Genomic DNA, 24,472 nt, shown 5'->3' with positions numbered 1-24,472 from the left:
GAGCCGACAAACAGCTGATCAGCTGTTTGTCAGCTCAGCGCGATAGTCTGGACGCTCCCCTGCCGACATCAAAGGTATTTGTCGACCACCCAGGTATGCCTTTGATGTCGGCAGGGGAGCGTCCAGACTATCGCGCTGAGCCGACAAACAGCTGATCAGCTGTTTGTCGGCTCAGCGCGGCAGCCATGTAAATTTAAATGAAGCGGCGATTATTTAAATCGCTGCTTCATTTTACTATGTCCGGTAGCCTAATCTACATGCCTCTGTCGCCAGAGGCATGTAGTCTAGACGTACCCTAACATAAGGAAATGGCAAGGGCTATGGTCATCATAGAATTGTAAACCTGGAAGAGACCTTGAGAAGTCATCTAGTCTGGTCCTCATGGCAGGACTAAGTATTATCTAGACCATCCTTGACAGGTATTCATCTAACTTGCTCTTAAAAATCTCTAGTTGAGGCCTAATTAAGAGAGAGGATTCTGGCCTGGGAGAGGGGCTTTAGGAGTAGGTACAAACTTTGGGAGAGAATTGTGACCTGGGAGAAGGGAAAAAGGAGGTGCAGATGTAAAGGGTTTAGGTGGTGACCTAGGGCAGGGAAATGGGGTGCAGGGTCTGGGAGGGTGTTTGGGTGCAGGAGAGGATTCTGGCCTGGGGGAAGGGTGTAAGAGGAGGTACAGGGTCTGGGAGGGAGTTGTGACTTAGGGCAAAGGGGTGCAGAGGGTTTGGGTGGTGACCTGAGGGAAGGTGTTGGGGTGCAGGAGGGGCAGGCTGTGCTTGGAGGTGCTTACCTATGCATCTCCTGGCCAGCAGCCCTGCAGCACCCCCAAGGCAGGCTGGACTGTCTGCCTGCTGCAGCCCTAGACCACTTGAAACTGTAGCTCTACCCTCCGCATAGCTCTCAGTTCCGGGAGAGGGAAGAGGTTTGCGCTGCTCCTGTCCCCCAGGCTAATCTCTCAGCTCCTATTGTCTGGTTATTTCCAGCCAATAGGAGCTGAGGATTGGACATGGGGCAGGGAGCTCACACAAAGTCTCCTCCTGCCTGCAGAGCAGATAGCTTCACGGACTGCACTTTAAACCATAGCAGCTGTATTTCTGAGTGTCCCGGCAGGGTGGTCCACTGGCCAGATCTGGTGGTTTGGTGGGCTGGATGCAGCCCACAGGCCATATTTTGCCTTAGTATCATGAACTCTACCATTTCGTGGTCACTTCCACCTAAGTTGCCTTCTACTTTCAAATTTTCAGTCAGTTCCTCCATTTTTGTGAAAATCAAATCTTGAACAGTATCTTCTTTAATAGCTTTCTCCACATTTTGAAATAAAACATTATTTCTAATACATTTCAAGAACTACTTGGACAACCTGTGCTCGCCTGTGTTGTTGTCTCAACAAATGATTGGGTAGTAAGTCCCCCATGATCACCAAGTCCAGTGCTTTGGATAATTTTATTGCTTGTTTAAAGAAACCCCTCATTTACCTCATCTTCCTTGTTAGGTGGTCTGTACTAGATTCCTACCAAGATATCACCCTTGTTTTTTATCTTTTTATCCTAACCCAGAGCCTTTAAACAAGTGTGTCTCCTATTTCCATCTCAATCTCAGTCTATGTATATACATTTTTCGCATATAAGACAACACCTCTTCCCTTTTTTCCTTGCCTCTCCTTCCTAAATAACCTGTATGCTTTTATACCAATATTCCAGTCATGTATATTATCCCACCAAGTCGCTGTGATGCCAGCTATGTCACTGGTGTCTGTAGTAACTATCATTTCAACTTCAAAGCTATTGATTTGATTTTCCCTTTGTGTTTTTTGTCTTGCCCTTATCCTTGCCATTACAGCCCATGCTATCCCCATAAACCAACTTCCAATCCTTTTCATGAGAATAGACAGCGAAAATAGACTAGCCGCTCTTCCTTTTACAATGCACTACTGTAATGTTGCAGTATCTCAGCTGCAGGAACCACAGGGAACGTTCAGAGGCTACAAACCCCCTTGACTTTAATGTATCAAGACTAAAAATAGAATTGTGCAAAGTATATGCTAACACAGACAACATACCTGTGTTCTGATAGCGTGGGTGTAATGAAAAGCATGCAAATTTTATTTTTTTGATAGACACTCTGGATTTGATAAGGATGTGAGGAAGAATAAGTCAGCAGGACACTTCCCTTTGGAGCACCAAACAAACCAAAGAGAAAGGACACACTACTTCTTGTAAGAACATCACACGTGTAAGTAATCTTAAATTCAAATAGTTTCAAAAACCAAACACTCCTCTTTTCACTTATTACTACATAATTAATAACAAAATTAACATATCTGAATAATCATACTATTACATTTTCACTTTTTAACATTTCTGTATCTGAATGGTTCTGTTTCACATCCTTTCGATCCTCTCAATGCAAATTAAAAAATCAGAAATTACTGGTCCAAGAATTATGCTTTTTCTCATCTGTGATATAAAGAATTGTGTGTTTACTGCTATGACTTTCTTACTATGTCTCAGATATGATACATTTGTGCTTAATACAGCTTCAGTTGTTTGCCAGGCAATGCAAGATTTTAAATTTTCAAGCAACAAAAGGGCTGAAAATGTCTGATTTGGAGCTACAGTTTTATCTTAAAATGTATTTTCCTATAACATGTTTATTTTTGTTTGAGTCAAAAACTAACCTTTCACAGCTGTTTATAAAATTATATTCTTTAGACCAGCTTATTAGAACATGCTATCAATTTATCTTAAATTCATTTTATTACATGCTTTACTATCCATTCATTAACCTTTTAACATCTACTATTATTAATAATCATATGTAATTAATAATAATAATACAATCACTATTTCCAATTTCTAGAGCAATGAAATGGAGCAGGAGTCAATTCTAGAGGAGCTTCTTTTAAAGAAGTCACAACAGAAGAAAAAAATTTCTCCCAATAATTACAAAGAACGACTGTTTGTTCTCACCAAAACAAGCCTTTCTTACTATGAATATGATAAAGAGGTGAGAAATCATTTTTGTAACTACACGGGTACATACTTTGCCAAAGTCAGCTTATGCCCCTGGATTTTCTTCCTCAGTGTGCTTTGATTCAATGTCATATAGTTGGGGTAGTGATATACTTTGTTCCGAGTGATACTTAACAATGGTATGCCACCAAAATCTGGCCATGATCCAGAAGAGCATTTAAGCATATGTTTAGGTCCATCCCTCTTCAGGACAGAATTTATCTATGTTCAATTTTCATCATATGCTTAAATGTCATTAAAGTGAATGGGATTTAAGCTCATATCTAAAGTTAAGCACAAGTGTAAGTACCATACTGAACAGGGATGTTTTCCTGAATCAGGGTCTCTGCGGTGAGTTACATATCTGGCATTGGTTTGGAGGTCATGTATACAGGAGATAGCTCAGCAGGGCTGGTGATGGGCAGAGGCAAAGTGGGGCCTAGCCATTTAAGAGGGCCCAGGGCTTCAGGCTGCCACTGCTGCTACTATGGTAGCAGTGGCAGCCAGAGTCCTGGACCATTTGAATTGTCTCTGGAGCTCTGTGTGGCAATGTCCACCCCTTCCACCCAAGCTGAGCTCCCCCCACATTGCCCTGGGTCCAGCAAATTCTGTCACCAACTCTATAGCTCAGTACAGAATTTGATCCATAATTTATATGAAATAAGAGGCTAAAGTGTGATTGTATTTTAAAAAGTAATTATATATACAAAAAGCTGGTACTTTCAGCACAGTGGCCTTTTTTATGTACTCAGATAATTGCTTCAAAATGACTAAAATACACTCTTACTATTTGTACTCCTGGTAGCACATTTGGACTACTCCTGTGAATTATGATTCCTTGTGTGAGTAAGAGTGGCAGTATCGGTGCCAATATCTAACCAAAATAATGTAATACAAAATCAGACTCCCCTTTCCCATTAGAAACTTTTTCATTTTCTTTCCTCATCTCTACTTTTGCATTGTTAAACCAAAGTTCTAGTACCAAAAATGGGGCTTATCCTGTAGTCTTTATACCTTGACTTCAAAGGGAATTTTGTGAGTGAACGGATTGCATGTTAAGATAGAATAGAAGGTTCTCAAAGTTTTTCCCAAACAGTTTAAACAAAATTGGAACTTCTGCCTTACCCAGGCTGAAGTGTGCAATTATACACAGCTTAGATTATGTGTGATTTTTATAAAGCTTGTTATGCCCATAAAGTGTTTTTGATTTGAGGACAATTGTCTTGTGTTTAGCATGATGAGTAGTCATGTTTTGTCTTTTATTCTTAGAAAAAAGGAAGCAAAAAAGGATCGATTGACATTAAGAAAATTCGATGTGTTGAGAGAGTGAATCATGAACAACAGGTGCCATTGGAGCGACAATATCCATTTCAGGTAAGATTACAAAATAAGAAACTGATCTTTATTGTGGTAAACTATTGTTTTTAGGACTACTAAAGGCTTGTGGCATTGCTGACTGCTATAAAACCTTACAGCAGGTTGGAAATGAATCCATCTTATTATAATCCTGATCCAAAGACCATGAATGAGAGTCTTTTCACTGACTTCAATGGAATTTGGATCAGGATCTGTGTGTTTGTGCATTCATGTGTTTATAATAGTTTATTTATTGTGATACTACACACACACAAGTATGGTGCTTCTATTTGAATATCACACATGTTTATTTTAATGTGCAATACTGATCACAATTCATTTTCTCTTTTTAAGATTCCTCACCACCTTCCACTTTAGTGGTAAAAGGAAGTACAGAATTTGGGTCCTTTGATATAGAATATATAGGTTGACAATTTTAAATGCACAAGAGTCCAGAAATTCAAAGTTATGGTTCCCTCAGCAATTGTACCTCATCCAAATTGCACATCTCCATTAAATGTTATTTTTATCAACATATTCAGTCATACACAATACTAAATATATGCATTGGAGCGAAGTCATATCTGCTGCAAAAGCCATAATTTTGAATTTGCTGTCATTTGTATGTGTTAATTCTGAGGGATAGGGCCATTCCAAGGCCAAACCCAGAGCAGAGTCCTGGAGGCAGAGAGTTTATGAGGAGAAGAATATACAGCAGTACAAAGCTAGTCTAAAATGGGCAGCAGTGGCTTGAAAAGGGTATATGTTCTGGGCTGCAGATTTCATTAATTAACTGCCACCCCTAAGGCTACATCTATACTGTGGCAGTTTTTTGGAAGAGGAAATGCAAATGGATCGCTCATTTGCAAATTTTGTGCTCTCATTTGCATATGCTCTTCTGATCCTTTTTGCAGAAGAGGTTTTTGCGATAAAAAGCCCTGTGTAGACAGGGCCATTTGTCAGAAAAAGATCCGTTTTGCGCAAGATCCCTTATTCCTCAAAAAATGAGGTTTACAGGATCTTGCATAAAATGGTTTTTTTCCGATAAATGTTCCCGTCTACACAGGGCTTTTTATTGCAAAAACGTCTTCTGTAAAAATGATCAGAAGAGAATATGGAAATGAGAGCACAAGATTTGCAAATGAGCCCTCCATTTACATTTCCTCTTCTGAAAAACGGCCGCAGTGTAGACATAGCCTAAGAAAGGGCAGCAGTGTTATCACCATGGCTGTGTCCAGACTCAGGGGTTTTTTCGAAAAAAGTAGCCTTTTTTCGAAAAAACTTCCCCTGCGTCCAGACTCAAGCCGCGTTCTTTTGAAATTAATTCGAAAGAACGCGGCTTTTCTTTCGATGGCGGTAAACCTCATTTCACGAGGAAGAACGCCTTCTTTCGAAAGTTCCTCTTTCGAAAGAAGGCGTTCTTCAATGTAAATAGGGCTTCTTCAAAAGAGAGCATCCAGACTCACTGGATGCTTTCTTTCGAAAAAGCAGGCCGCTTTTTCGAAATTTCTCCGTGCAGTCTAGACGCTCTCTTTCGAAAGAGGCTCTTTCGAAAGATGCTTTCGAAAGAGGCTCTTTCGAAAGAAGCCTGCAGTCTAGACATAGCCCATCTGACTTATTGAGGTTGAATATGCCCCATAAAATAGTATTTGATATTAAATTAGTTTGTTTTTCTTGTGAGCAACTAATACACTCAAACTTGTGGGAGGAAATTAGGGGAGGGAAATGAAAATCACACACTGTACTTTCTAGTTCTAATGAGACTATAAAAGATACTAAATGTAGAATCTATTTGATTGCGTACAAATACCAAAGTGGGTTTTACCACTGGGGAAAGGATTGGTTCACCCATAAAGCAAACTCACATATATGTGAAATGCAAGCGTAACTATTTAATTCTGGGTCTTCATTGTCCTGAGATGCATGCATTTTGGTGTTAACAGACCTGCAGAACTTGATCCTTGAGCTCCTGAATCTTTTACTTGGTTTCCATTACTTTAGGCCTTAAAAATAATAAAACAAAGCTAATGAACTTTGAACCAGATATGAAGCACCAGATAACTAGAATGAATTGCTTCCCCCCTCTTTTAGATTGTATATAAGGATGGCCTTCTCTATGTTTATGCAGCAAATGAAGAGAGCCGAACTCAATGGGTAAATGCATTACATAAAGGTAACATTTGTTTTTAGCATTTTATGAGGGGACTTTTTTTAACATGATTAAACATGGGGGTGTTTGTGTGTTCAAAGATATCATCTGAATAAGGGGAGTCGATAATTCTAGTTTCTCATTTTAATGCATTGCTTTTGTCAGCCATTTTCAGCCTCAATCTCACCCCATCAGAACTAGAGTGGATGAGAACACTGCAAACATTGCAGTGAAATTGATGAGGGAAGAAACTTCACAAAATTTCCCTGAAAGCATTTTCCTACCAGCTCTTGTCTTTACTTAGTTTGTTCTGACTCTTTTGATTGTCTTTAGCTTAGCAGGGCCCCATCCATGCAATAAGTAATATGTAGGCAGAGTTTTGGGCCTGGGCAAACCCCAGTGAAGTCAATGGGACTCCTCAGGGAGTGGGCAGTCCACTCGGACCCCGTTTATCCCTTGCGCATGGAGATAACTCTGAGGCTATTTCTACACTGGGAAGTTTTGGCCACAAAAGTGCTGTCAACATGCAAAAGTTGGCAAAAGTGAAAACCAGTCATTCTGGTTTTTCTGCCTCCCATTGTAGACATTTCATGGCCACATTGCTAGCTCCCCTATCGACATATAGAGCAAAGCAATGTGGGTAAGTATCCCACCGTTCAGTGTTGTGGGAAGGCAGAGCTGATCCCTTTGCTTCTTAGGATTCTCTCATAGCTCTGTGAGCTTTCTGTGCTAAGGAATGTCAAAGCAACAAATAAGTCTCTCCAGCCCTCTCCCTGCAGAAGCAGTTTGCCTGCTATGTCTTTCTAATGCAGGGCAGAACGGGAGCATTCAAATGATTTACTATTTTTGTTTGTTCCCCAAATAGAGTAGCTCACTCAGCTGTCAGATACTCCCTGGACCTTTGAAAGGGCAAAGGTGGATGCCTGCAGAGCAGCAAAGATCATAAAACACTGAGCACAGCCATCAAAGCCAGCATTGTGGGATACTGGCAGAAAACAAAAGAGTCCACATTGGCTCTTTGTTTACAATAAATTGAGGGGAAAAAACTAAAGTCTCTGACAGGACTGGAAGTTTTTTGTCACCAAAACTGGGTGTTTTGCCCTACAAAAATTGCATTGTAGTGTAAATGCTCTCACAGTTTTGTCTCCAAAAGGCAATTTTTGGTGACAAAACATGCCAGTGTAGACAAGCCCTGAGTGTGTGGTTCTCTCCTATCTCCTTGCCTACATGGAAGTCAAGATATATTAACTATCTCTGCAACTTTGTCCTTGGTGAATCTGGGCTGACGTGGGCCAGTCCACTAGGCTCCGTGCATTGTTTCGTCTCAAAACCAGGACAAATGCTTTTGAATAATTCTTTTGAAGAAACATTTAGTATTGAAAGCCCCTGTGGGGAGAGGATCGTGAAGGCACGTGCCAGCAGGGATCCAGGCTGGCAAGAGAGTAGGGAAGAACCACAAGAAACCAGTAGGCAGTTTGGAGGCATAAAGGCTTCCTACACATGGCCCTTACCTCAGGCAGATTGAGTTCTTGGCAGCTGAATCCTCTGCTCATTTCATATGCCCAATGGAAATATGTCATGGAAACTCCCAGATTTGTCATTTCATGGGTCTTATTGTCCATAGTTGTTTTTTTACCTAATGGGAGAGAGTTTTGTTCTTAAGTATGGAACTCAGGAATTGGTCCAGTATTCTCAGTTGCACATATTAATAAAAGTTTGTCAAAAAGGTGGGGTTTTTTTTTTAAAAAAAGCATGTGAGGATAACTGCTTATTAAGTGATTATTGCATACATCTTGTAATGTGCATAATAGCAAAGTGATTATACCTTTCTAAAGAATTTTTAAAATCAAATTTAACTATAAAAACAAGTAACAAAATTTTGTGGCCAAGATTTTGAACAATTAGCAGCAGTTCCCTTGCATCTGAACCTGTAGCATTTTTTGGAAATGGATCTGTAAATTCAGGGACCTCAGCAAGGATTTAATTGCCTAACTTTTACAATTATTTATTTTATTATCTTTTAAAATAAATAGTACAAGCCTGATTTTTTTAAAAAACAACAACTATGGTGTCACTATTGCCAGTTAAACTATTTGGAGGCAGTTCTATAGGGTCCTGTAGTATTTTTATATACAAGTAACAAATGTTTCTTTAAGAGAGTTATAAATAGAAAGTGTTACATTTCAACTGGACATTACTAATAGGTCAGTTTTGCACTGGAATTTTCCATTTGATGACCCAAACACCTACTGTTTGATACGTTTATTTCCATATTACGTATTAATTTGACAGAATTAGAAATGGAAATTGCTCTTCCTTTTTGATAATTAAAATATTCTATTAGATTTTCCCACATTTATTTAAATGGGCTTTTTGACAGCCAAGCAAAATCTTTAAGGTGTTGTACAATCTATATCTTCTCCATGATCTTGATTCATGCCAAATTCTTTTAATATATCAGTCTGTACAACTTACTGAGAACATTCTACCAGCATGCCTTTTAAAGTTTTTCTTTTTCCCCTCCTGTGCTCTCCAGAGATCAAAGACAATCCTGGTTTACTAAACAAGTATCACAAAGGATTCTTCGCCAGTGGGAAGTTCCTTTGCTGCAACCAGACCTGTAAAGCAGCCCCTGGATGTACTATTTGGGAAAAATGTAATGAGCCATTTTGTTTGCATTTGTTTTTTGATATGTTGTTAGCCATAATGGTGCTTTTCACGATATTGCTAAATCTACAAGGATAATTGTAGTCAGTGGAGGTAAATATAAACAATCTGGTCAATTATTCTTTTTGATATTGGTTCTTAACTTCTTTTAACAGCATTGCAAATTGTACTATGTAGTTTGATAACATGGCTGGGGGCAATAATGTAGTACATGAAACACCTAAGCTGAGATCATGATAATTTTATAGTGTACCTCCAAAATGCACCAAAAAAAAATCTTTTCTCTTTAATTCTTTGATTCAGTATGCTGAGTTGTTGTTGCTGTTGTCATGGAATTGGGAGAAAAAAAAATCAGAGCTCATCTTTCCGGCCAAATTATCTACACGTTGAACCTCTCTAAACTGAGTCTGTTTGGTCCAGCCACATCTGTGGTCAAATAGGACCACAGATGTTGCTGGACCAGAGAGCCCCAGCAACTGAGAGCCCAGCGGCAGGAAGGCCAGCATCTGGGAGTGCTGATGAGTCAGTGGCCGGACACAGGGCTGGCAGCAGCGGAATCAGCCGTTCTGCCAGGACCTGGAGTCCTGCCAGGGTGGCAATAATGGAATGATGGCAATGGGGCCTGGAGCCCAGCTGGGCTGGTGGGAGGGGATTGGTGGCTGGGAGCTTTGCCTGGCTGGCGGCAACAGGGCTAGCAGCTCTGCTGGGGTTGGGAGCCCAGCTGAGGGGGAGGAATGAGGGGCCGGTATTGACCTCTGCTGTTCCGGCAAGCTCCCTCATTTGGGACCCATCAGGTCCCAAGGGTGCCAGACCAGGGAAGTCCAACTTCTACTAATAATTGTAGCTCCACACCAAAATTTGTGTAAGTCAGTTTTAAAGAATTCAACTTCATAATTAATCCAAAGTAAAACTGATTTTTTTCATTATATCCATGACGGGGGTTACTTTTCTAAACAGTGTAATATTCTCCTCCACAAGCCGATTTCTGGTACCCATGGAATCTGCATTTATAAGAAACAAGATTATAATGCACATCAGGGAATCAAGAGAATAGCTGAAAAATCATTTTAACTTTATAAACTCTACTGTTCTGGGAAGCAAGTTTTAGTTAGGAAAAATTGTCAATCAGATTACTCCAAAAAATGGGCAGTTCTAGGGAGCAGTTGTTTCAAATAATACACATTCCAGAACCTCACAAAGCATTTGTGCATTTCCCTCCTGAGCACCATTTGAAAACAAATATGTAGGAACAAAAATGGATATGTAAAACTAAATGAATGAAAGGGTATTCCAAGCTGCCTGGTGATGGCGTATCTGAGTTGTAGATGTCTGCACTATGTTAGAACAACGCATTTACTAAATGAAGGAGAACCCTTTTAACATATATTATTCTTTTATTTTTTCTTTAATTATTCATTTGTAAAATACCGGAATGGAAATTAATCACAATTATTTAGAGCATTTATTAGTCACCATAAAGAGTATGAGGAGCAAATTTGCAAAATGATTGCATCCTAGGATCTATATATTCGTAAGCATGTTGCCCTCATCCCACCTCAACCACACACACATTATGGCATGCACACTGGAGAGCTGAGAGTTCCATTTTTGGAAGTGAACACTTGTTTTGGATGCCTCTGGTTTTGAGTGCCCTACCTGAGATACTGAAAGACTGATTTTTCAAGGGTGCTGAGTTCTTACAGCTCCCATCAACTCAGTGGGCCTTAGCCCCTCTGATAATCAGGCCCCAGTTGTTTCAAGACGGGTACTCAAAATCGTAGGCAACCCATAATTAAGGGAGCATTTGAAAATGGAAGCCTAAACATCTAAACTCCTAATTTGCAAGTGAAAATATATAAAGGCCCCCTTTGAAAATTTGCCTGCTTGATTTAGTATTAACCTAGGTATTATGGACGGACACAGCGTAGGAACACTAAACAATGCCCTACTATTTTAAAGAGTTGCCAGTTGTTGGGGTTTTTTTGTAATTTGAATGGCCTTATATAACTGCCAAAGCAAATACGATATATGCAAATAATGCTATAAAACCCACACAGCACCACAAGTAACTGTTTGATAGCCACTTAACTTCCACACAGAGTAGTATGTAGAAAAAGAAAACCTTCCAAAAAGTAGGGTCACCATGTATCATCAAATACTTAGTTTTTGTCTGAAATGCTGCAGAATGAAGGAGGATGTTTGTATCTACTCCAGATTTGCTTCAGAAAATGTCCTATTGTTGATAATGCAGCTCTATTGGGGTACGTCTACACAGCAATGTTACTTCAGAATAACCGACATTGTTCCAAAATAACAGTCCATGTCTACACTACAAGCAGTTATTTTGATATGTCAAAATCATGTCAAGCTGGAGGACTTCAGTCTCCGACTCCTGTAACACTCATTTTACAAGGAGTAAGGGAAGTGGGAGAAAGAGTGCTCTTTCTCGGACTTCCTATTGTGTAGACATGCCAAAAGCTGAAATAAGCTATTTCAATTTAAGCTACGTAAGTTGTGTAGCTTATTTCAGCTTTAGCCCTGCTGTGTAGACATACCCTGGGACAGCAAAAGTGTTGTGAGAGGGCTAGTAGAAGGAATCTTCCAGGCCACCTCTGCCATATTAACTATAGTGTCTCCCAAAGCAAGGTAACCAACTGTGGAGGTAAAATGTGGGTGGTCACCAGTGCCAGTGGCAGATTTAGGGAGGGCGAGCGGGGTGGCTGCCCTGGGCCCTGCGCTTCCTGAGGCCCCGCGCATGTGCCATGGCGCCACGGTACATGCGCCATGTCAAAGAGGGGGCCCCGCAAAATTTCACTGCCCTGGGCCCTGCGGCACTCTCATCCACCCCTGACCAGTGCTGTGTCTGCTCTAGCACTCTCACCAGCGCTGCCACTAGTGGAGCTTAATAACTGGAAAAGCCGATTGAATGCAAGGTCCTGGAGTCATGCAGTAAATTGCTTGTGTTGTTTTTACTTTGCTCCCAGTTATAGATGTGAGTCTGTATAGCCCAACCAGCTTAACCAGCCCAACCAGCTGTGTGAAACCACTGCCTCCTGTTCCTGCGAAACCGGTAGGTGACAAGCCTTTAGTATCAGCATTTAATGAAACCTGTGATGGGGGTAAATACAGTCCCTATCATTCAGATGATGGAGAGTCCCGGTGAGGAAAAAATGGGGAATCTGCTCCCTCAGACAGCTGTTCAACGGAGGGTACACCCGTTAATCGCTGAGGAGCATCAGTCATCCTTAGTGGCCTCCAGCACAGCTTAGGGAAGGATAGGTGGGTACAGTTAGCCATCCTCAGTCCCTCCTTTTCTCCACTCATCTCTCACTCTGCCCACACTCCCTTCTAGGCTGTTGCACCGCAGGCTCTGTAAAGCTGGGAAAGTCTCGGGTAGTTTCTAGGCATTGCAGTGTGCTGCTGTCAGTTTGGGCTATAACAAACTTCTGCTTCTTTGAATACATTTACCTTTATGTGCCTATTTCTGCAGACGTCAATAGGAATTTTACCACAGGCCTTGGCCCAAAATTAATCTAGAGCCCAAAATCTCCCCACTCAGCAGGTGCAGAGGAGTGGGAATGCTGCAGTTCCCCTGTACTGGAGAGAGAACCGGATTATGTGAGTCTACAGAGGAAATGTGTAGCCTCTGCGAGCCAGAGGCCAGCTCCACGGAGACTCCTGCTATAGTCATGTATAGAAGCACAATGAAGGGAAGAGGGGTGGTTGTCAGAGACAAGAATCAGGATGAGTCTGGAGAATCTGCTGCTACATTGATTCTCTGGTCCTTTCCTCCCTACAGAGCATAAGATCCATGCAGGTCGCTCCAGCACTTAGGCCCAGGTAGTGACTGCAGTGCAGCTTCCCTGTGTTCCATGGCTGGGAATTGGGGTAGTCTCCACCAAATGCTTCTGTTGTGTCCAGAAAGGTCACTGAAGCTTGGAAATGGGGAGAGGGCTTGGGACTAAAAGCTCAAGTATATGTTCTACGTCTAAGTAGTGACTAACAGTATTGCCAAAGCCAGGGAGTCAGAATTCTTCATTTGGGCCCTCCCCCACTCCTGAATCACAAGATTTGCTCTAAAACCATTGTATTTTTTTTAGAAAGTACATTTTAAAAATACATTCTAGATTCTTTTTATTTACATCCTAATTTTTTAATCTCTTGGATATATGCAGGTCACAGTTTCCAGCTTTTCTCTACAACTGTGAGCACTAGGAGCTTTAAAAAAAAAAAGCTGAGCTTCTCACATAATGGGTGGAGGGATAGCTCAGTGGTTTGAGCATTGGCCTGCTAAACCCAGGGTGGTGAGTTCAATCCTTGCAGAGGCAAAAATTCGTCAGAGATGGTACGTGGTCCTGCTGTGAAGGCAGAGGACTGGACTCAATGACCTTTCAAGGTCCCTTCCAGTTCTAGGATATAGGCAATCTCCATTAATTTATAATCCCTTGATTCCAGGAGCAGGGGTTTTAAGACACATACCAAATATCGCAAGACTCATGATAAAATCAGAAAAACCGGCAGCGCTATGTTAAGTATTTTTGTGTGAGTAGAGACTTAGAAAGCAAGTGTAACTGAGCAAACAGGCTTTTGACACTTGTTCGGATAATGAAGTTTGTGGATAGTGAGACTGTGAATAAACACGTTTCAATGCCATGGGCCATCCTCCCTGATTCCTATCAAAAGGATTTTGTTTATCTAAAGATATGATCAGTCATGCAAATCAGCCGCTGGACTGGTTGACTCATATTAGGAATTTCCAGCTTATTTTGATTATGACTGAGTTCCAAGGAAATGTTTTGAAAGGGAAATTTAAAAAGCAGGGGCATAAAAAGGTTAGATGGGTCCTGAATACAAATTCAAAGGGGCCCTATAATAACTCTCAAATACCTTCCAGAGACAAAGCAACTTTATTTCCTGGGCCCTGTCTCAATGCACAGGTCAGGATTACAAAAGTTGTCCAGTGAGAGGGAGCAGCATCTATGCGGTCCAGCTCCCAACACAACTTTGGATAGCATTTTTCTTTTTGCCCTTTTACCACCCATTCAAATTGTTCAACATACCCAACATCATAATCTCTAAATCCTCCCTTCCAAATCTCTCTTGGTTCATGCCCCTCATCTTATCTTCTCTCCAAATCTCTGGACATTCTGTCCCACTCTTCTCTCTCTCCAGTGAGTGCTGTCCTTCTCCCCACATCTCCGAGTCTCTGGTATCTCTTTCCTCAGGCCAATATCAGACCTCTGCCTTTTTATGCTGGGGCCTGACAGAAGAGGCTACTCCACAGGCAGTTATGGGAGTGAGGGACCAGCAATCAGATTAATGGGCATGACTGGTTTTTCACAGGAACCACCAGACATTTTCCCACCTCTTTGGGAATAACTGTTGTTTCCCGGCATGAAAAACTGTTTTTCACCTCTTCTCTGCACCCGTTTTAGCCCTTAGTGTCTCTCTTCTTCCTTCTCTTCAGCAACAGCAGATAAGCAGGGATAAATCCACTGGCCAGCCCACAGGCGGTCCATGAAGGTAGGGTTGGGGGAAGCAAGCCCCCAACCCCACCCTTTTCACTGAGACCCCACCTCCCATGGGAGCCAAGCCACCTCCCCTCCACCACCCCAGGGAGGCAGGGCAATGCGCTGCATCCCCACTACCACGGGGGAGGAGAGGCGAGCAGGTGGGCATGTGTGCCCCAACTCCCCGGCCTGGAGCACAGAGAGGGCGGGTGGCACATGGCTCTCGTCTCCCCAGCCTTGAAGCATGGGAAGGAAGGAAAGTGGGTGGCTCCAGATTTCCCAGCCCCGAAGCATGGGGAGGGTGGGCGGTGTGCAGCTCCAGCCTCCCAGGCCAGGAGCACTGGGAGGGCAGGTGCTGGGGGCAGCAACACTCCACCCCCAGTAGATCTACAGTAGGCATTCTGGGGGCAGAGTGTGGGCCCTTCCCCAGCCCTAGCCTCACTCCCGTCATTCCCTTACCCCCTTTCTGCATCTGTGAAGTGCATGTGTAGTCACCAGGGAGTTCCACAATTGCTCTGTGGCCTCAGTGCAAGGATTTTAGCCTGTTCTGTGCACACATACACCAACACACGGGGTGCCACTATCCAAATTAAATCCAGGCTGGTGACCACATAAAGAAGCAGAGCAAGCAAGAGATGCTGCATGATTAATTTCTGACCTCAGGAAGCTCTGAGAGTTTTGGTTTCCAAACAATGTCACTTTTTTACAGGTGACAGTGTAAATCTGTGTATTTTCTCAAGTAAAAACATGAAGTCCTCACAGGTCACCAACGAAGTGAGCTACATCAGAACAAAGAAACAAGCATCCTATGTTAAAACCTGAGGAAAGCAAGTCTGATAGATTCATTCTCTTCTAGTTTTTCTGCCTTCTATATTTGATAGGCCAAGCTAAGGGGCATCATGTCAGCCACTCAGGCCTGTCCTTTGCAATTCCTTCTCTTTGCACCATAGGAGAATTCCACCTCCTCATAATGCTCCTGGGTTCTGCCAGCTCCATGACTGGAGAGCCCGTGGTGATAGCCCCAAAACAGATCTTAGTTTCTGCAGGACCATGACATTTCCAGAAGCAAAGGAAGGGACATTAACAAACAACAATCTCCTGCCAAAGGTTACCTGAAGCAAATCTTAGTGTGCATGTCACCTCATGTGCATTTTTTTCACAGGATATTGGCTAGAATGGTCATGAAACAATTAATATATAATCTTCTTGGTAGATTATTATATTCATCTCTCTTCCCATGAGAAACATGAAGATCAAGTATATTGCCATGTTATAACATGAACAGCTATGGTGTGAGTCTCATAATTATGACGTACGGCCCAGTCCTACAGTCTGGTGTGCACTCAACTCTCTCTTTTAAGTCAAGCAAGATCCACATGCAGAGGGCTTGCAGGGTCCAGTCCATAGTGTGAATGCTTCATGAGTTATCTGTCTGGCTGTTGTTTAGCTGCAGAAGATGAGCAGTGGCACCAAAGGTACAGCTTAGGGATGCTGAGCACAACCCCATCTTAGACCGCTGTGCCTCTGCGGCCCATGCTACCACTGCTACGCTGCTCTTTGTATTCACACTAACTTGATGAGAGCTAGAATGAATATGTACCCAACGAGGGCAATCATACCCTTAGCTGTTAGTGTAGACATAGCCTCCACGACACCACGTTAAACCAGGAATAACTGCAGTGCAGCCAATGCAATTGCTCTGGCATCAACCCAGTGTGAGATCAGAATCAGCTCCAATATGTTTAAAGGTGGAATGTATGAGTCCATTGGGTCTGTCAGTTTTGGGGGGTTGTTTTGGTTTTGATTATGAAGTGTATCAAATAAAGAGATCAAAGTAAACATGTAATGCTATGTTTTGAAATTTGTTTATAAAAGGATATAATATGCTTGAGGGCGTCTGGCATTTTCCCTGACTTTGCTGGCACTGTACTCTTTATACTTTCAGTGGTAAAATGTATGCACATAGATTAAAATGGGACCACTTCCTCCTATTGTAATCTTCCTTCAATATTTATAATTTCCTTGCCAACCTTCCTCAGTCACCATAGCCAATAATACTCAGTACTTCAGAATTTCAAAGTTTATGTTTATAAACACATGTACTGTGCTCTTGGCCTGCTTTTGGACCCACTGAAGTCAATAATAGGACTTCTATTGACTTTAATTAGTATAGGGTCAAACACCATGTGCTGACTAGTATTATAATTTACATTACAATAGAATGGTCAGATTTACAAAGTAGTTTAATTAATTGCTGAAAATAATATGACAGATTAATACCAAATAGCCTCTTCAGAGATTGAAACAATAACCACATAAACTCTACCTAAAGTTATGTATGTATTGTATAGACACCCCACAGGGCTAGCTTTAAAAGAGTCAGTATTTCCCAGCCGCAGGTAGTTAGGGAAATATTTTCAAAGTGGCCTAAGCAATTTAGAAATCTAAATCTCATTTTCAAAAGTAGCAGGCACATGGGTGCCTAAGTCTCATTGAAAGTGAATGGGATTTGGGACACTTCTGAAAATGTTATTTTTATGCCTCATTCCTACTGCCAGGGGCGGATATAGGGCAGGGCGAGCGGGGCGGCCACCCCGGGCCCTGCACTTCAAGCCCTGTGCATGCGCCGTGGCAAAGGGGGGCCCCGTGAAATTGTGCTGCTCTGGGCCCCGCAAAATGGCCATCTGCCCCTGCCTACTGCCGTTAAAGTCAATGGCAAAACTCCTATTGATGTCAGGGAAAGGTAACTGGGGCTCAGAGTGGTATATTGCCTGCATATCTGTACATTTCTGATGGCCATACCTTCCATGACTGGAACCACGACTTACAAAAATTTTTAACAAAAATTCAGAGTTTTTATAATCTCAGCCAGTCCATCACTAAACCAGGACTCCTCTGTGAATTTTACAATTTTTGATCTATGTATGTACACTGTAGTGAAAGGTTTGTAATGATTTTAAGTTGCTTGTTATTGCATAGTTTTAAACAATTATTTAACTTTCTCATAATTTTCTGTGACAGACAACTTAATATTAAGCAAAGTTAGTGTGAGACATGATTTCCTCTTTTAAAATAAAATTTGCATTTCCTGCTGTGGCAAAGCCCTTACTCTTCCCGTTTTATTCCATGACAAATAATCAGCCATAATTATCTTAAATATCTTTTTCTTAATACTGTGTATACAAAAGGAAATAACAGACACCTCATTTTTTTAAATACAAAGTGCTATTGTATAATATTACAGCAGAGACTTTTGGTATGTCTGATATCAGCACACTTGCATATGGTGTAAGGTACTTAAGCATCATGACTCACAATGCATGCTACAATTATGTCTTTACTGAAAAGAAGGTGTGATTTTAGTTTTGGTTAGCACTTCAGTTCAACCCTAAGGTAAGTTATAGGCTTTAACTTGAGCTGCTAATCCAAGTTAAATGCCAATTTTCTATGTCTTTACCACTGTTTTAACCCAAGTTATCTACTTTATCCCTAACCTTTAGGAACACACCTTTTTTGCAGTATAGATTTATCAGAGGTGTAAGTGTCAGTTAACTTACACCTCTGATAAATCTATACTGCAAAAAAGGTGTGTTCCTAAAGGTTAGGGATACACAACTCTACATACATTAGAGTAGAACTAAGCCTTGAATATTATTGTAACAGAGTTTGGTTTGTATTTCATTATTTATATTGGACTACAGCTGTTGGAATGTATTTCAAAACAGACAAAGGGAAAAATACTTCAGTGCCCCATGCATTTCTAGTTAGCTTGTGCTAATTTCTTCACGCTCAGAGAGCTCATTGAAGATGCAAACTACAATCTAAATGCTAAATATGATATTTCTACTGCAATGCTCTTCATTGTAATTTTATTTCCTCTGCCTTCAGAAGCTGAAGCATGACAGTCTGCCTCCAGTTCTAGCACCTGGTAAAACATGGCTGAAGATCACTGTGGCAGAATATGATTATGAACCCAAAGGAAACTCTGACATCCAGCTTGTCAGGGATAGCAAGTACTATGTTCTGAAAGAAGAGGATCCTGAGTGGTGGCAAGTTAGAGACCTGCAAGGGTAAGTGCACTTTGTGCAGTCAATAGAGAATATTTGCAACAGTAACATTTCAAATCACATCCAACTTTAAAAAACCTTGCTGGCACTGTTGCATTCCAAAATGCAATTAAGAACTACCCTGATGGCTTTTAAAATTTGCTCCAGCTGATCTCATGATCCTTAATTTCTTCTACACTCCCACATCACCTCCTTTGACCTTGCTTCTGACTCCTCTCTGATCTTTGACACAGTCTTATATAGATGACATAATAGAGTGTCTCTGATGCATGTTCATTTAACATGTCAGCATCAAATTTAGAGGAAAGTAAAGCCTTCTCAGGATTAATCATTTTCATTCCAAGGCTCACAAAAAGTCCACTCCTTGCACACCATATAACAATATGTACAAAGGACAGGGTTTTCATTTCTTAAGACTGTTCAAAAATCTGTCCTGCCCCATTTTTTCCTTCCATTTCACCTACTTCCACTCTTCCCTGAGAAACAACTAGAATTTTAGCCACCAGATCAGGCAAGAGTCTCAGTAGCCCACTATCTTAACAGTCTCTGGTAGTTTTTATTTTGGTATGTACCTGCAATAGCAGTGGCAGCTTCAAAGTCAGTGGAGACTATTAGGAAAGAAGCATTTTTCAACTTTGGAGTGTCCACATGGAAGGCTTATGGGGTGTGTGAGTTAATCCAAAGCTTTTTGTTACACACCAGGAAACTTGCAGGATGTGAGGTGCACCAACAGCGTGCATATGCAGAACAGGCTGTTCTGTTTTCAGCTCACACCATGTAGACACATGGTGGCAGTTTGCTGCCAACTAAGCTTCATAGCAGAGAGGCTTGGAAAGAAATTGTTGATGGCCTATGCTCCCATAGGAGCTAAGGGAAAAGAAGAAGAAGGTTCATAGGATTCTCCAGAAGTATCCAATGGAATGAATTTCCAAGGGAGATGTCTTTGCTTCACTACTGAGCACTGTGAATCCTGGGATTTTTTTTCTCTGTGAATTGTGAAAAGCCAGGCAGGTTCAATTTTATTTAGAAAAATCATGTTTCCACCACCTCTGCCCATACATCATTTTTGGGCTGGTTCGCACCATTTCCAAAATACTGTCATCCAGCCTGGACTCCACAATGCTCCACACCACTGTGGTGACAAGCATGAGGATGGGAAGCTGCTTGGACTGCATTACAGCATTTACAACTGAGCAAAGGCCCATTGCACCACCCAAGTGGATGAGCTGGGAGCAGGAGAATATCCCATGGAATCAGCAACAGGTCCTCTAGCAGCAGCGGGACTCTACAGTGACGGCAGCAGGAGAAGGACACAGTTGAAACAAATGAACTAGTTCCTAGATCACCTACTCAGCATTCAGTGCCAGGAAACCAGAATGGATTGGTAGAAGAGAATTGTCCTGCAGCGCTGGGATGAGCAGCAGTGGCTATAGAACTTCAGGATAGGGAACCATTTTGGAGATCTGCACAGGACTGATCCTGGAGCTGCGGCAGCAACAGCCTGCCAACATGTGGTGCTCCATGCTGGTGGAGAAGTAGGTAACCATCCTCCTTTGGAAGCTGGCCGCTCTAGAATGTTATCACTTGGATTAAGTGCAGGGAGATCAGCTGTTGGGACTGTTCTCTATTAGGCCATTGATAAGGTGCTGTCTGACTGGGTCACGAAACTGGATAATGCTCAGGAGATTACTGATGGCTTTGCATGAATGGGGTTCCCAAATTGCATAGGGACATAATGGACTCATGTGCCTATCTTTTGCCCCCTTCCCTTGCCAGGCTGCAGACTCTATAAACAGAAAGGCTACGTCTAGACTGGCATGATTTTCCGGAAATGCTTTTAATGGAAAAGTTTTCCGTTAAAAGCATTTTCGGAAAAGAGCATCTAGATTGGCACGGACGCTTTTCCGCAAAAGCACTTTTTGCGGAAAAGCGTCTGTGGCCAATGTAGACGCGCTTTTGCGCAAAAAGCCCCGATCACCATTTTTGCGATCGGGGCTTTTTTGCGGAAAACAAATCTGAGCTGTCTACACTGGCCCTTTTGCGCAAAACTTTTGCGCAAAAGGGACTTTTGCCCGAATGGGAGCAGCATAGTATTTCCGCAAGAAGCACTGATTTCTTACAGTAGGAAGTCAGTGCTTTTCCAGAAATTCAAGCGGCCAGTGTAGACAGCTGGCAAGTTTTTCCGGAAAAGCAGCTGATTTTCCGGAAAAACTGGCCAGTCTAGACACAACCAAGAGGGTATTTCTTCATGCTGTACCAAAGACAAATGGACTCCCAGAGCAGGATTTCAGACATATATGCAGGGTGCTATGGAAGCATCCATGATGCTGGAGCTTCTGGAACTCAGTTCCTTTTAGAATAATGGAGAAAATCACCTCAAGAGCACTGTAGACATCAATTGAGTGTAGGTTGGGCTGGTTATTCTGGGAGACCTGGCTTACCCCCAATACCCTGGCTAATGAAGCCATACACAGATGACTGGAACAGAAGGAGAGCATATTTTATCTATTGCTGGAATAATGGCAGAATGGGGGTTGAGTGTGCACTTGGCCATTTAAAAGGCAGATGGTGCTGTTTATGGTGCAGGTTGGAAGCTGGAGGAAAAAGTCTGTTTTAACCATTCTAAGGGCACATTGTGCTTCTGCACAACATTTGTGAGAGTGTGGGAGGTGCCTTTCCGTTGGGTGGGCGGCTAACGTTCTAGACTTGCTTGGAGGTTCTAGCAGCCAGGTAGGCATCTCCTAGAGAACACTAACAGCTAGGAGAATTCTGCCAGGGATGCCCATGTTTGTATTTTGAGTCTTGGATCTGAACTTGGTAGCGCACTGGGGTTGTGCTGGGACACAGGCATTGCAACCACAACTCCCAAAAGAAGGTGATGAGTGGTGGCGGTCAGAGACTCCCTCCTTAGGGGATGGAGTTATCCATCTGCCGTCCAGACCAGGAAACTCGAGAAGTCTGCTGCACACAAACAAAAGATTAAATTAATACAATTTTCAGTTAATCTAGTGGACTTCAGAACTCCTAATAGTCGTGGAATCAATACACAGTCATTGGTTCTGTGTAGCATGCACCTGTGTTATCAAACCAGATTAACTTGATTTGATCTGGATTAAATTCCCATATAGACAAGCCCTTACTGTTCTACCACAATGACTAGACATCCCTTTCTGTAGATTTTCTTGGTTATTTCCCTTGTGGTCCCCAAAGGGAGGAATCTTCTTCAGCAAATTAAAGAAAGGCATTTTCTCAGTAATCTCCAGATGGGAGCAATATCTGTGTTCAGCTGAGAGAGATCCCAGACAGGAGTTTGGACTGAGTTGAGTTGATTGGTCCACTAATAACTCAGTGATTCAAGTAAAGAAACAAAACAAAACAAAAAGCATTAGTTTCCAGCACACACTACACAGTTTAACATTCAGTTTCACTGTAAAAAAATCCTATGGAATTAAAGAAAGTAGAAGGTCAGCAACGAATGTGAGGGGGTGCTACATGGTTTAAAGCACAGAATGCAGAAATCACGACTGCTTGGCTGATGGTCAAGAGTGTATTATGTATATACATGATGCAATCAGCTCCTAGCTCTCACAACACAGATGAAGGGAAGGAGCACAGAGAGAGAAAGAATTATTCCTAGTGTTTCCCCTGCGGTCTGCGCGGTTAGTTGGAGTCAGGGCCTTGTAAGTCTATTGATGGTAAGATGAGAAATTGAAAGTATGCGTCAAGTATATTTTTGGTGTAATCTTTTTTTATTTAAAGAAACAAATAATCCACATTGTTCTTTCCCCCTGAACATAGCAGAAACAAATAGCAGGCAGTTCCCTCACTCAGAAATCCATTGAGTCTTCTGCCCAATAAGCCCTGTCTCTCTCTGCTTCAGTGACAATCACAGTTACTCTTCTATCCTTCTCTCCTTCCAACAGACACAGCTTCCAACTGATATTGTTGGCCTTGATTGAGTTGAACCTGAAAGAGCGTGCCTGAGATCTCCATTAAGTTAATGAGGTCTGGAGTTGTTTTTTTGGATCAGAGCACACTCTGCTGGCAGCCATTAATACATCAGGAAATTATTGAGCAGCCTTACCTACAAACTGCTTGCTCCAATCCTGATAAGAAAGCCAGTCTCAAAAATGGAAGTTACATTTGCATTTGATCAATAAAACTTTTGTGGTTCATGGGTGCTTAAACCCCTCCATGATCAACAAAGTTGTGCTGTGTCAAGTAAAAGTTTAAATGCTGTTTTATTGGCAGGGGCATTCTCCTGCTGTCAAAGCGAAACCACATGATATGGAGTGGAAGTATTTTGTCCGCAAACGTGCCAGCAAGCAGTGTTCACACAAGCTGACTTTTACCAACAACATTGTGTCAACATAGTCATGTCACTAAAAGCTGCATAGTGTCGAAATGCCCTATTTCAGTGGCTGTTACAGATTTAATGTATTAAAAAGTAATTTCCTACAACAAAATTCCCCATGCATTCATCTATGCGGTATATAAAAACAGGGCTATTTTTAAATATTTTAAACATGAAAATCTCTCTAACACTTAATCAGTGAGCAGGGGCGGCCCGTGACTATTGGCGGACTTGGCTGTCGCCTAGGGCGCCGCCTTCAACGGGGCGCCCAGGGCGTCCAATGATGACGTCACTCCATTGACGCCCATGCAGGCAGGGGCGCCGATCGCTCCTTCCGCCTGGGGCACTAGCTGCCGCAGCCCACCTCGGGCTGCTCCTGTCAGTGAGTCTTTGTTTAATCCCCATTCCTATTTTTTAAAAATTTAAGTTGGATTTATACAAGAACCATGTAACTGAACCGTGAAATTTTTAATTTGTAGGAATGAAGGCTTCGCACCAAGTACCTACCTGAAAGAAATTTCCTTGGATGATGATGAACCTGGGTAAATCAACCTGCAGCCATTCAGTGCTTAAATTTTCATCCCACCATTTTAGAACAGCTCTGGCTAAATTTTTAGAATGTTTTACTATTTTGTGATCTATTCTGTGTTTTTTTTAATACTCTACATAAAGTGTCCTGAAAAATATCAGCTAGACTATATCTTCACCTCCTAGCTGTATACAGACGTTATTCTGAAATAACATAGTCCGCATCTACACAGCAAGCAGCTATTTCGACATAATGTCAAAATACTGTCAAGCTGGAGGAGTTCTTACTTCTACTCCTGTGACCCTCATTTTATAAGGAGTAAGGGAAGTCAGAGGAAGAGTGCTCTGACTTGGACTTCCTACTATGTAGACAGTGCCAAAAGCCAAAATAAGCTATGGAGATATACCTATCTCATAGAGCTGGAAGGGATCTTGAGAGGTCATGGAGTCTAGTCCTCTGCCCTCACAGCAGGACCAAGTACTATCCCTGACAGATTTTGCCCCAGATCCCTAAATGGCTCCCTCAAGGACTGAGCTCACAATTCTGGGTTTAGCACCTTAATGCTCAAACCACTGAGCTATTCACTCCCTGCTGTTTGGACTTAAGCTATACAATTGATGTAGCTCAAGTTGTGTAGCTTATTTCAGCTTTAGCCCTGCTGTGGAGATGTGCCCCTACTGACATCAAAGGAAGTTTTGCCATTAACTTCAGTGGGACCAGGATTTCACCCTACACATCCGCTATTGAGGCCTCACCCTTGCAATCACATATGTAAGTAATTTTCTGCATGTGAGCAATCCCATGGAAATTAATGTGATTTAAGTGAAGCCTG

At 42.0% G+C, this 24,472-nt stretch overlaps 1 protein-coding gene across 1 annotated transcript in view; it reads left to right on the top strand.

The window, feature by feature from the left end:
* Nucleotides 1–2,088: 2,088 nt before the first annotated feature.
* Nucleotides 2,089–24,472, top strand: part of BMX (BMX non-receptor tyrosine kinase) — a 42,224-nt gene continuing 19,840 nt past the window's right edge. Inside the window, exons 1-8 of the mRNA XM_075914309.1 lie at nt 2,089–2,229; nt 2,857–3,003; nt 4,278–4,382; nt 6,456–6,537; nt 9,050–9,169; nt 12,165–12,250; nt 18,579–18,760; nt 23,591–23,653. Of these exons, the coding sequence (XP_075770424.1) occupies nt 2,866–3,003; nt 4,278–4,382; nt 6,456–6,537; nt 9,050–9,169; nt 12,165–12,250; nt 18,579–18,760; nt 23,591–23,653 (776 nt within the window). The 5' untranslated portion in view covers nt 2,089–2,229; nt 2,857–2,865. The remainder of the gene's footprint in view (nt 2,230–2,856; nt 3,004–4,277; nt 4,383–6,455; nt 6,538–9,049; nt 9,170–12,164; nt 12,251–18,578; nt 18,761–23,590; nt 23,654–24,472) is intronic.

The sequence above is a fragment of the Pelodiscus sinensis genome, chromosome 1 (assembly GCF_049634645.1).
Source record: "Pelodiscus sinensis isolate JC-2024 chromosome 1, ASM4963464v1, whole genome shotgun sequence".
Classification (NCBI taxonomy): domain Eukaryota; kingdom Metazoa; phylum Chordata; order Testudines; family Trionychidae; genus Pelodiscus; species Pelodiscus sinensis.
The sequence above is the reverse complement of the archived record's forward strand: the minus strand, read 5'-3'. Positions and strand labels throughout refer to the sequence as shown.